General features: G+C 43.8%; 1 protein-coding gene across 1 annotated transcript in view; it reads left to right on the top strand.

Moving 5' to 3' along the window:
* Nucleotides 1–13206, top strand: part of CCDC7 (coiled-coil domain containing 7) — a gene marked incomplete at its 3' end in the record, with an annotated part of 176426 nt that overhangs the window by 21130 nt on the left and 142090 nt on the right. Inside the window, exons 4-5 of the mRNA XM_045004155.1 lie at nt 2717–3057; nt 3184–3267. Of these exons, the coding sequence (XP_044860090.1) occupies nt 2773–3057; nt 3184–3267 (369 nt within the window). The remainder of the gene's footprint in view (nt 1–2716; nt 3058–3183; nt 3268–13206) is intronic.

A 13206-nucleotide genomic window follows, 5' to 3' on the forward strand; every position in this document is an offset into this window, starting at 1 on the left:
ACATACAGTCTTGTGCCTCTGTAGTTATTTTGAGTGGTGAAATGAAAGGAGAATTCGAGTCAACCTAACATCAGAAGCATTGCAGCTCTCACAGCTGGCTCCTTGCATGTGTGTAGCTCACTGTGGTGATTACAGGAAGCAGGTGCTGTTATGAAAAGAAGTGTGAATATAGTCACCTTCTTTTGTTCATTGGTAGACCTTTCCACGGGAACGAAAGTAAGCTGAATAGCATTTTTAACTCAGTTTTGTTTAATTTTGTATCTCATTTATTTGACTTTGGCTCACTTTGGCTGTTACTCTTACTTGTCTACACTAAGTTTTTTTGTCAAAAATATCCCACTGAGTGGTGAAGCTGCACTGGTGATGTTTTAGCATTATGTTGGGGAGACAGATTTGATTAGGTTTAAATAACACATAGGTAAAATGTTAGTGGACATAGGAGCCTGGTTTACACTGGCATTCCCATTATTGATACTGCTTTTGGAGTTGTTCTGGTGTGAGCAACAGTGGGAAAATTGTTAGACTCAGTTTTAGTTCCCATGGGCTCCTTATCCTCCTCAAATGTTTCTTTCTTCTCAGACCTTTATATTTCTGTTTCTAGACACTTCAGTTCCTTTCATGTCAGGTTTTTTCAGATATTTATACTCTGATAGTCAGTATGCTTTTTCATTCTCTCTTTTCACCCAGTCTCTCTCTGTCTCTTCTCTCTGTGGTACTTGCTCTTGTTCCCCTACTACATAACTTCAAAATCTGAATAGAATTATTTCTGAAGCTATTAATGTGGACTAATGTGCAGAGAAACAACAGCAACATTGAAGAAAAACTTTTCAGTTACCTTGTATGTAGTTTCTTTCAAATATGTGATATTGTTGTCCTTTTGGCCTAAGCAATTAGCCAATATTTGGAATCCTTATGTGTTTTTTCCATTTGGATGAGAAATCAATTATATGAATTAGGTATATTCTCAGTGCAATCTTGTTTATTTACAAAAATGTACACAAAGTCCTATTTCCTTGAACACAGTAGAAACAAACAACAGCAAGCAATTTACTTGCTCAGAAATTCCTAATCTTGCACTCCAGTGAGTTCTGAGTTCTCTGCTTCCTCTCACAGTCAGGATGTGGACAAATTAGAGAGGGTACAGAGGAGAAACAACAGATGATGAAAGGTTTAGAAAACCTGACCTCTTGGGAAAGGTTAAAAAACTGAGCATGTTTAGTTTTGCGAAAAGAAGACTGGGGGTGGGACACCCAATAACAATCTTCATATATGTTAAGAGATGTTATAAAGAGAATGGTGATCAATTGTTCTCCATGTCCAATGGAGGTAGGACAAGAAAGAATTGGCTTAATCTTAAGGAAGGAAGATTTTAGGTTAGGTATTAAGAAAGACTTTCTAACTATAAACATAGTTAAGCACTGGAATAGGCTTCCAAGGAAGGTTGTGGAATCCCCATCATTGGAGCTTTTTAAGATCCCATTAGACAAGCACCTGGCAAGAATGGTCTAGGTATCCTTCGTCCTACCTCAGTGCAGAGGTTGGAGTAGATGAACCCCCAAGATCTCTTCCAGCCTTACATTTCCATGATTGTGTTAACAACTTTTCTGTCTTTTTGCTTCCACCACACACAGGCTGCAAAATCAATGTCCTAGCCTCTGTGTTGGCAACCAAGGGAAACTTCTGTTAATCTCCCTGGGTTAGCTCTGATTAGGACTGGCCATGTGGCTTAGTGCCTGGAGCCGTAGGCTTTATTTTTCTCCAGCTGTTTTGTTATATAAAGGGCTTAATTCCTCCATCCACTGAGCCTGAAAGAGAATGCTTGGCTTATCCTTTAGGTTTAACAAGGTCTGTGAATAAAAGATCCCCTTGGTGGGCCATTAGCACCTTTCAGCATTACAAGTATATTAATTCTCCATTGTTAATAATATAATCTTAAAAACAAGACAGTTAAATTTCTTTCCCTACTATTTTTTTCTTCTCCCTTTGGCAAATTTTGTATCTTGTGTTTCTACTGCAAAATCAACAGAAATGGCTTCCTTTTGTTTTGTTTTTTTGATTGCGCTTCATAGGTATCGTATTGTGCAGATATTGAAACAGGGTTTGTAGGTTAACAGTTATAGAACACCACTGAAAGATCACACCAAAATTATACAAATTAAAGAAAAAAATTGTATTTATTTCTTTGGATTTACTAAAAAATAAAAGACTTAGTGACTGGTATTAAAAACAAACAGAAAACAATATTCTACAATTGGATTGGTGGTGATCACTGGGGCTCAGCACAGGTGCAGAGGTCCACCTGCAAAATAGTTGCAGGATCAAGGCCCAGGCCTCACAGACTTTTGCCTAATCATTAGCTCTCATGGGTGTTTTGCCTGAGTTTTTTATCCTACATACCTCTCAAATCAATTATTTAATAGCTTCACTGTAGGATGTTTATAATTGTTCAGATAATAGGTTGGAGATCTTACCCTTGTGTCTTTTCATTATGATGAGTGTTACTGCACAAAGTGGTTGTAAACATGAGTAGTTTTGCTGTAGACACTTGTTGGCTACCCAATAATTAATTTTGTTTAATTGTGTTTTAATATAAATTCACTCAGATGCCTAAGCAATGAATTTATGTTTTTATAAACAAATATAAATGAGTTACATTTCAATCAGCAAATTGTGTACATCCCCTCCCCCCACAATTATGTTGTTCTTTGGCTTATAGGGTGATATAATAAATCTTTTGTCATCTATGCTTGGAAAGATAATGCAAATACCAATATGAAAGCAACAAAGCAGATGAAACCCAGCACTACCAGAGAAACAAATGCAGGAACATCAATTTTTAAAAAGAGTTCATCTGTGTTACAAGGCTCATCTCCTAGTAATTCAAAGATAAAACGTAAAATAAAGTTCTTGGCAAATGAAAATGAGCCACTGGTGCTCGGACCTCCATCTCCAGGAGAATCTATGGTAAAGTATTCCATACCAATTCCATCTGAAAATAAACCTGATATGATAGATGAACTGCAGATGCTAAAGGACATCACTGATCATCTAAATGAGGTATAAATTTCTCTTCATTAATTGTGACTTCATAGTTCAAATAAAAATATTTGAGAGATATTAAGATAATAGGAGAAAATATGCTTACTAATTAACATACAATTTATGTTAAAACATTTTTTGCAGCTTGTGCACACAATGGAATATGTGTATGCTAAGAAAGTTGAGGAGGAGGAGGAGGAAGAGGAAAAGGAAAAGGAAAGCTCAGTTGTATGTATAATAATAGTTCCATATGTTAAGATATTTTAGAAATGTGTTTTACTTCTAGATTTAATAGTATCAGAGAGGTAGCTGTGTTAGTCTGGATCTGTAAAAGCAGCAAAGAGTCCTGTGGCACCTTATAGACTAACAGACGTATTGGAGCATGAGCTGTCAGGAACAGTATCCTTGATGATGCCACAGCACAACTGGTTGCTGAGCTCTGTGCCTTTATCCTCACACACAACTATTTCAAATTTGATGACAATATATACCTCCAGATCAGTGGCACCACTATGGACACCCGCATGGTCCCACAATATGCCAACATTTTTATGGCTGATCTGGGACAACGCTTCCTCAGCTCTCGTCCACTCATGCCCCTTCTCTACCAATGCTACATTGATGACATCTTCATCATCTGGACCCAGGGGAAGGAGACTCTGGAAAAATTCCACCACGATTTCAACAGCTTCCACCCCACCATCAACCTCAGCCTGGACCAATCTACATGGGAGGTCCACTTCCTAGACACCACGGTGCAAATAAGTGATTGTCATGTTAACACCATCCTATACCGAAAACCCAACAACCGCTATGCCTACCTTCATGCCTCCAGCTTCCATCCCAGACACACCACACGATCCATTGTCTACAGCCAAGCACTGAGGTACAACCGCATCTGCTCCAGCCCCTCAGACAGAGACCAACACCTACAAAATCTTCACCAAGCATTCTCAAAACTACAATACCCGCACGAGGAAATAAGGAAACAGATCAACAGAGCCAGACGTGTACCCAGAAGCCTCCTACTGCAAGACAAGCCCAGGAAAGAAACCAACAGAACTCCACTGGCCATCACATATATTCCCCAGCTAAAACCCCTCCAACGCATCATCAGGGATCTACAACCCATCCTGGACAATGATCCCTCACTTTCACAGACTTTAGGTGGCAGGCCAGTCCTTGCCCACAGACAACCCGCCAACCTGAAGCATATTCTCACCAGTAACTATACACCACACCATAGTAACTCTAACTCAGGAACCAATCCATGCAACAAACCTCGATGCCAACTCTGCCCACATATCGACACCAGCAATACCATCACAGGACCTGACCAGATCAGCCACACCATCACCGGTTCATTCACCTGCACATCCACTAATGTAATATACGCCATCATATGCCAGCAATGCCCCTCTGCTATGTACATCAGCCAAACTGGACAGTCCCTACGGAAAAGGATAAATGGACACAAATCAGATATTAGGAATGGCAATATCGAAAAACCTGTAGGAGAACACTTAAGTCTTCCTGGACACACAATAGCAGATTTAAAGGTAGCCATCCTGGAGCAAAAAAACTTCAGGACCAGACTTCCAAGAGAAACTGCTGAGCTTCAGTTCACCTGCAAATTTGACACCATCAGTTCAGGATTAAACAAAGACTGTGAATGGCTAGCCAACTACAAAAGCAGTTTCTCCTCCCTTGGTGTTCACACCTCAACTGCTAGAAGAGGGCCTCATCCTCCCTGATTGAACTAACCTCGTTATCTCCAGCCTGATTCTTGCTTGCATATATATACCTGCCTCTGGAAATTTCCACTGCATGCATCCGATGAAGTGGGTGTTCGCCCACGAAAGCTCATGCTCCAATACGTCTGTTAGTCTATAAGGTGCCACAGGACTCTTGGCTAGATTTAATAGTTTCACTTAAAATGTCAGCACCAACACTAATTTTAAATTAAAAAAAATATATTCTTATCAATAAAAATAATTTAGTATTGTAAATTTGCAAACATAAATAGCTGCTCGGTAATAGGCATATAAATACCAAGGTAGTTAGAATACTAAGTTCCATGTCCCAAAGGTTTCAGTATTTAAGGGCTCAGGGCTCAAATCCTGAGAAGTTCTGAGCACCTTCAACTCCCATTAAAACCAGTATTTAGCAAGATTGGCCCCTAAGTAAGGGGTACTCTACAAATAGTTTTTGTTCCAGTTTAACTACATCCGTTTATTTTACCTCAGTTTAGAACCTGATATAATTAAATCAGTATAACCCACTAGGGGGGATCCACTTACACCATTTTAAAAGTAAGTGTTATAGGTAGGGCTGGTAGCACCATCGTTTATGTACATTGCGCAACACTTCTCATTATAAGAACCTGTTTTCAGTTGCATATATCTTTGCCAAATGTTAACCCTTTGGACTGAGATTTTCCATCTTAGCTGTCTACCTCAGGCTGATTTTTTTTTCCTTTGAAAGTTTCAGCTAAAATGGAGAGTCATTTCTAAGAATGAGGTTAGGAAAAAATATACTGTTTCATGACTAAAAAAAAAAATTCTGACAACCTTTTCTTTAAGAAATTCTGATTTTTCTGCTTTGAAACAGGGACCTGAAATTTGACAGGGGGTAACCTTTGTGTCATGGATGTGCCTTTTGATGTTCCGATAAAAATCCGTCAAAATTTGACTAAATCTTTGAACAATCTTAGTTCACACATGCCCAAAAGAGCTTTAGAGTTAGCAGTTAAACTATCCACAGCTTCTATTTGCTCCTAGTGCAGAACGGACTGTGCACAAACTATCCCCCAGAGCAACTGAGCATCCATTTGCAGCTTCTACGTGTGACTTGGCTGTGCATGTGCCATTCCCGCAGACCTATTGATCATTCTGTAACACAAGGACACGGGGCAAAGCCGGACTTTCCCTGTAATTGTTTCTTAGAGCTGGGCTGGGGATGGGTCAGAAGCCATTTGTGTCCATTACAGCACATTGCCCTACAGAACCTGGAATGAAACCCAAGTCTCACCATTCTTCTGCTGTTAGCAAATATCCATGAAACCCAGTGTCAAAGTTTGTGTCTCATTTCCCTCTAGTGCTGACTCGCATAAAGGATGACAACCTAGTATTATTCTTTGATTAGTGTCTTTATGCATGCTCCACTCTAGGTGAGCTTGCAGCCCATGCACTTCAGATTGGAGATTTTAGCAGTGTCTGTTCTGCCTGCCCATATGCACCCCCTTCCCTGCAGCCTCAGAGGGAAGGTCTCTGATCAGGTAGACAGCTTTGGCACCTACCAACCTCCAACTCAGTACCCATGAGGCTGCAGGTTCCTCAAATACCTTGACCTCCAGCAAGCCTAAGGACTATAAGAGTTATGGCTGTGGAAGATCAGTATCATCAGGTGATCAGAGTGGCAGAGAGAAGACCAGCTCTTTTAAATTGGTACCAGCAGTGCATGTACTAGGACCTCAGTACCCAGCACTTCAACTCTGCAAAAGAGAGGACTGACATCTACTGGTCTTTCTTTGGAGTGTATGAGACCTTTGGTACCATCGGTGTCTTTTGCCACAATTACCTCTGCCCAATTTGCTTCATTGGTACTGTCCACTGTTCTGGTACCGCAAGAGTTTTGATTTCCTCAAGACTTGGTAACCGTAACAGAAATGCCTGAATCTCCCCTGTTAGGCACTGACCCGTTCTTGGTAACAATCACCTCTCGTTCTCCAGAGATTGACTGGGTACCGACAGTCTCTGCTTATTTCTATGGCTGCATGTTCTTGTAATTCTGCTAGAGCTCCTTTGATTTGGCACAGCACTGAGCTGTGTCTCAGGAGTACTCCTTCTTGTACATTTACTGGCATAGCCACTCATAAATCTTAACATTCTGGTGATGCTTGATAATATGGAACTGGAAACCTGTCGCTCCCCAGAAGGCAAGGAAGTCCAGGACCTCCAGATGGAACCATGCTGAAACATGGGGCATGGCTGCTAAAATGAGCTCAGGGTATGTGAACTTGTCAGAAGCTGGAATCACAAAGGAGGTGCAATTGGGTGTGTGCTGGGGGGTGACATTTAATCAAGATGACCCTGGAGCAGTGGAAGGCACACAGATAACCAGACAGGCTCATCTAGATGTGAAACAATGCCATATGGGATAGCACTGGGAGGAATATCTGAAGCTTTATAGTTAGTTCAAAATAGTTATGCATCCACATGAACTTTAGAGTGGCATTCATTCCAAAATAAAGTTATGTTGCTTCCAAAGTGGATTCATTAAAGTGGAATGAGACAACAGATACATTTAAAAATAACTTCTGTTTATTGATGCCAAGTTACTTTGTACTGAAAAAACTGTGTAGATAACTTCTATTCCGAGGCGATACAAAGCTCTAGAGTCTCAAACAGAGTTTTGCTCCCTTTTAACACTTTATTGCCAGTTAACTAAAGTTGACTTACATCTTTATAATGTTTATCTAGACTCTTCAGTATTGTTTGTTCCAGAACACTTGATACTCTAGTGCTTGACACTCTAGGGCTCAATAGACTCCAAAATCTTGAAGTTTAGCTGTACTGTTACTTGCTTACTTAGGCATGGTCTACACACAAATTTTGTGTAACTATGGTGGTTAAGGCTGCAATTTTTTACTGATCTAGTTATACTGGTACAATGCCTAGAGTAGATGCAGTTATAGAAGTATAAACAGCCTTACACCAATATAGTTTTGTAACAGGGAGCTTGGAGGGCTAGTGGTTGAAGTCTGTGTGTTCCTGTCCCCTGCTTCTTGTGGTTGAGGTGCCTCAGGGTATGTCTACACTATGGGATTATACCGATTTTACCGTAACCGGTTTTTAAAAACAGATTGTATAAAGTCGAGTGCATGCGGCCACACTAAGCACATTAATTCGGCGGTGTGCGTCCATGTACCGAGGCTAGCGTCGATTTCCGGAGCGTTGCACTGTGGGTAGCTATCCCATAGTTCCCGCAGTCTCCCCTGCCCATTGGAATTCTGGGTTGAGATCCCAGTGCCTGATGGGGCAAAAAACATTGTTGCGGGTGCTTCTGGGTACAGCCTCACCCCTCCCTCCATGAAAGCAGCAGCAGCCAACCATTTCGCGCCTTTTTTCCTGGGTGAACTGTGCAGACGCCATAGCACAGCAAGCATGGACCCTGCTCAGCTCAAGACAGCAATCATGGACGTTTTAAAAACTTTGCGCATTCTCGTGCACTCAATGCTGAACTGGGACCTGCAAAACCAGGCGAGGAGGCGGTGGGTACGGCAGCGCGGCGATGAGAGTGATGAGGACATGGACACAGAATTCTGTCAAACTGCAGGCCCCTGCACTTTGGAGATCCGGCTAGTAATGGGGCAGGTTCTAGCCATTGAACGCCGATTTTGGGCCTGGGAAACAAGTACAGACTGGTGGGACCGCATAGTGTTGCAGGTGTGGGACGATTCCCAGTGGCTGCAAAACTTTTGCATGCGGAAGGGCACTTTCATGGAACTTTGTGACTTGCTTTCCCCTGCCCTGAAGCGCCAGAATACAAAGATGAGAGCAGCCCTCACAGTTGAGAAGCCAGACAGCTACCAGTCAGTCGGGAATCAATTTGGAGTGGGCAAATCTACTGTGGGGGCTGCTGTGATGCAAGTAGCCAAAGCAATCACTAAGCTGCTGCTATGAAAGGTAGTGACTCTGGGAAATGTGCAGGTCATAGTGGATGGCTTTGCTGCAATGGGATTCCCTAACTGTGGTGGGGCGATAGATGGAACCCATATCGCTATCTTGGCACCGGAGCACCAGGGCACCCAGTACGTAAACCGCAAGGGGTACTTTTCAATGGTGCTGCAAGCACTGGTGGATCACAAGGGACGTTTCACCAACATCCACGTGGGATGGCCGGGAAGGGTTCATGACGCTCGCGTCTTCAGGAACACTACTCTGTTTAAACAGCTACAGCAAGGGAATTACTTCCCAGACCAGAAAATAACAGTTGGGGATGTTGAAATGCCTGTAGTTATCCTGGGGGACCCAGCCTACCCCTTGATGCCATGGCTCATGAAGCCATACACAGGCAGCCTGGACAGTAGTCAGGAGCTGTTCAACTACAGGCTGATCAAGTGCAGAATGGTGGTAGAATGTGCATTTGGACGTTTAAAGGGTCGCTGGCGCACTTTACTGACTCGCTCAGACCTCAGCCAAACCAATATTCCCATTGTTATTTCTGCTTGCTGTCTGCTCCACAATCTCTGTGAGAGTAAGGGGGAGACCTTTATGGCGGGGTGGGAGGCTGAGGCAAATCACCTGGCCGCTGATTACGCACAGCCAGACACCAGGGCGATTAGAAGAGCACACCAGGAAGCGGTGCGCATTAGAGAAGCTTTGAAAACCAGTTTAATCACTAGCCAGGGTACAGTCTGACTGTTGTGTTTCTTTCTCCTTGATGAACCCCCCCTTTGATTGACTCATTCCCTGTAAGCCACCCCCCCCCCTTCGATCACAGCTTGCTTTCTAAGGAAATAAAGTCACTCTCATTTAAAAATCATGTATTCTTTATTACTTAATTATAAAAAGAGGGAGAGAACTGACAAGGTAGCCCGGGTATGGTTTGGGAGGAGAATAGTAGGGAAGTAAAAGGCCACTATAAAAATTTCAAAATTTCATAATAATGAGAGCCTTTTGGTTGGGCTGTCCACTGGGGTGGAGTGGGCGGGTGCACAGAGCCTATCCCCACGAGTTCTTACTTGTCTGGCGGGTGAGAAGGCTAAGGAACATGGTAAGGGGGGAAGGTGGTTATACAGGGGCTGCAGCGGCACTCTGTGATCCTGCTGCCGTTCCTGAAGCTCCACCATACGCCGGAGCATGTCAGTTTGATCACGCAGCAGCCCCAGAATTGCATCCTGCCACTGCTGATCTTCCTGCCGCCAGCTCTCATCTCGAGCATCTCTCCTCTCATCTCGAGCGTCCATCCTGTCCTCATGTTCATCCCTCCTGTCCTCACGTTGGTCCCTCCTGTCCTCACGGTCACTGGCATCTTTCCTGTACTTTGCTACCACGTCCTTCCACTCATTCAGATGAGCTCTTTCATTGCGGGTCACTTCCATGATTTCCAAAAACATTTCTTCTCGTGTCTTTTTTTTCCGCTTCTTTATTTGAGATAGCCTTCGGGATGGAGTAGGAAGGCTTGAAAAATTTGCAGCTGCATGAGAGAGGGAAAAAAGGGAGAGAAGTATTTAAAAAGATACATTTTAGAGAACAATGGTCATACTCTTTCACGGTGAACAACACTATTCACCTTACATAGCACATGTGTTTTCACTACAAGGTCGCATTTTGGATCTTAATATTGAGTGCCTGCGGCTTTGGTGTTACCGATCACAGACGCAGGTCCGGGCAGCAGAATTCGGCTTGCATGCGGCCATGGTATGCCATTGTCTTTCGTCTTCTGCAGCCTTCATCTATCCAGCGCCCTCCTTTCCCAAATAGCAAGCAAAGCCCATTGAGTGCTGCTTCTTTCCTGTTAACGTGCAGCAGCAGAAACCACCCCGTGGCTGGTATCATGGAAGATCACTGCTAAACACCCCCCTTTCACCCCCCCACAACCACGTGGCTGGTAGCAGGAAAGATCCCTGCTAGCCAAACGTGGAAAAGCTCAGCGCCAATCACGCCCCCCCCCTTCCCCGCGCTTGGCTACCTGCAGGGAAGGATTTCTTTTAAGCAACAGGCAAACAGCCCAGTAGGAATGGCCATCTCTGTCCCCTTACTTAAATTCCTGAATTTCAACCAGGTTACCATGAACGATATCACTCTCCTGAGGATAACACAGTGAGATAAAGAACGGATGTTGCTTGAATGCCAGCAATCACCGGGACCATACGCAGCTAGGCTTTGTCATGCAATGATACCACATTACTTGCTACATGCATGGCGTTGTCAAGTGTCCTACCATGGAGGACGGAATAAAGCAGTGCTGCCCAGAAACCTTCTGCAAAGGCTTTTGGAGTACCTCCAGGAGAGCTTCATGGAGATGTCCCTGGAGGATTTCCGCTCCATCCCCAGACATGTTAACAGACTTTTCCAGTAACTGTACTGGCTGCGAATGCATCCCAAGTCCTCAGGGCAAAGCAATCATTAAAAAACGCTTGCTTTTAAACCATGTCTTATATTTACAAGGTACACTCACCAGAGGTCCCTTCCATGGCTTCATTGTCTGGGATAGTTGCTTGGGAGGGCTGGGAGGATAATTCTGTCAGGGTGAGAAAAAGCTCCTGGCTGTTGGGGAGAACGGAGTGCTGTGTGCTCTCTACAAGCTCGTCCTCCTCTTCCTCCTCATCTTCCCCGTCCGCAGAATCCTCAGCCATGGCTGTGATTACCACCCCCACCTTGGAATCCACGGTCAGAGGTGGGGTAGTGATGGCGGACCCCACTAGAATTGCATGCAGCTCAGCGTAGAAGCAGCATGTTTTCAGCCCTGCCCCGGACCTTCCGTTTGCTTCTTTGGTTTTCTGGTATGCTTGTCTGAGCTCTTTAACTTTCACACGGCACTGTACTGAGTCCCTGGTGTGGCCTCTCTGCATCATGGCCTTGGAAATTTTTTCAAATGTTTTTTCATTTAGTCTTTTGGAACGGAGTTCTGTTAGCACGGAATCCTCTCCCCATACAGCGATCAGATCCAGTACCTCCCGTGCGGTCCATGCTGGAGCTCTTTTTCGATTCTCAGGAGACTGCATTGTTACCTGTGCTGATGAGCTCTGCGTGGTCACCTGTGCTGATGAGCTCTCCACGCTGGCCAAACAGGAAATGAAATTCAAAAGTTCGCGGGGCTTTTCCTGCCTATCTGGCCAGTGCATCCGAGTTCAGATGGCTTTCCAGAGCAGTCACAATGGTGCACTGTGGGATAGCTCCCGGAGGCCAATACCGTCTATTTGCGGCCACACTAACTCTAATCCGACATGGCAATACCGATTTCAGCGCTACTCCCCTAGTTGGGGAGGAGTACAGATATCGGTATTAAGAGCCCTTTATATCGATATAAAGGGCTTCGTTGTGTGGACAGGTGCAGCGTAAAATCGGTTTAACACTGCTAAATTCGGTATAAACGCGTAGTGTAGACCAGGCCTCAGTTTTTAAGACAAAGGTTAGGGGAACCTGGGTCCTCCTACTCCACTGGGTTCCAGGGCCCTGTATAAGTCAACCCCTGAGTAGGGGAACTCCCAGTGGGGAGTCTACATCCACTGCTCTGGGCTACTTCCTACTGTTGCCCCTTTAGTTTGGGGCATGGCCCCTATAGTCCAAGTTCCTGTGGTGGCTTCTCTCTAGTAGTGCCTCCTCATGGACCTGCTGCAGTCGTAAGTTTGGTAGGGTCGGAACACCCACAAGGTCTCTGCACTTTGGTCATCCAGGTTCCTCTTAGACCAGTTCCTAGGCCTCTTTCTCTGACTCTTTTGGCCAGGAAGATGGGTGTTTGGTTGCCGGTGGCTGCGTTGGCAGACAGACTAGAGATTCTTCCCTGAGGTAGGGTGGCAGCTAGCTTCTGCCTCTTCACCAGTCAGCCACAAACTGAGCCAGGCTCCCTCCTTTTCTCTCCGCTCCAGTCCTGGCATTGGCTGCAGTTATTAAGAGGTGGGGATACCTGGGCCTAAGGGCTTTCTTTAACCCCTTCTGTGCTGGTCGGCAGTTTCTCTGCTTCACCACAAGCTTATTCCCCCTTCCTCTACAGGATTAATTATATTGCTATAAGACCATTTATATGGATATAATTGTGTCCACATTATCAGGGTGATACTGCTTTAACTATATCAATATAGTTAAAATAGTACAATTTTTGCATATAAACAAGGCTTTAACCACACAGTGGCTGAGGTAAACTTTTAGAGATTATAGCTGAAGAAAATGTTTTCATTGTATCAGCCTTAAAGAAGTGGGACACTTTTTTTTTTCAATTTTTTTTTAAAATAACCTGCACTGGATAGGTATTTGAACTTAATGCATATGTCCAGTATCCTTTGCTTAAAACACCACCACCGATAGATCAGACTGATTTATCATCATATGTAAGATTATACACTACTTTGAATCAATTGCAATATCTAGGTGTAACAGTAAGGGAATGTCTATTTAAATTTGAATTTTTTTTTAGCTTAAAGGGATATTACTATCAAATAGG

This window comes from Mauremys mutica, chromosome 2 (genome assembly GCF_020497125.1).
Source record: "Mauremys mutica isolate MM-2020 ecotype Southern chromosome 2, ASM2049712v1, whole genome shotgun sequence".
NCBI classification, from domain to species: Eukaryota; Metazoa; Chordata; order Testudines; family Geoemydidae; genus Mauremys; species Mauremys mutica.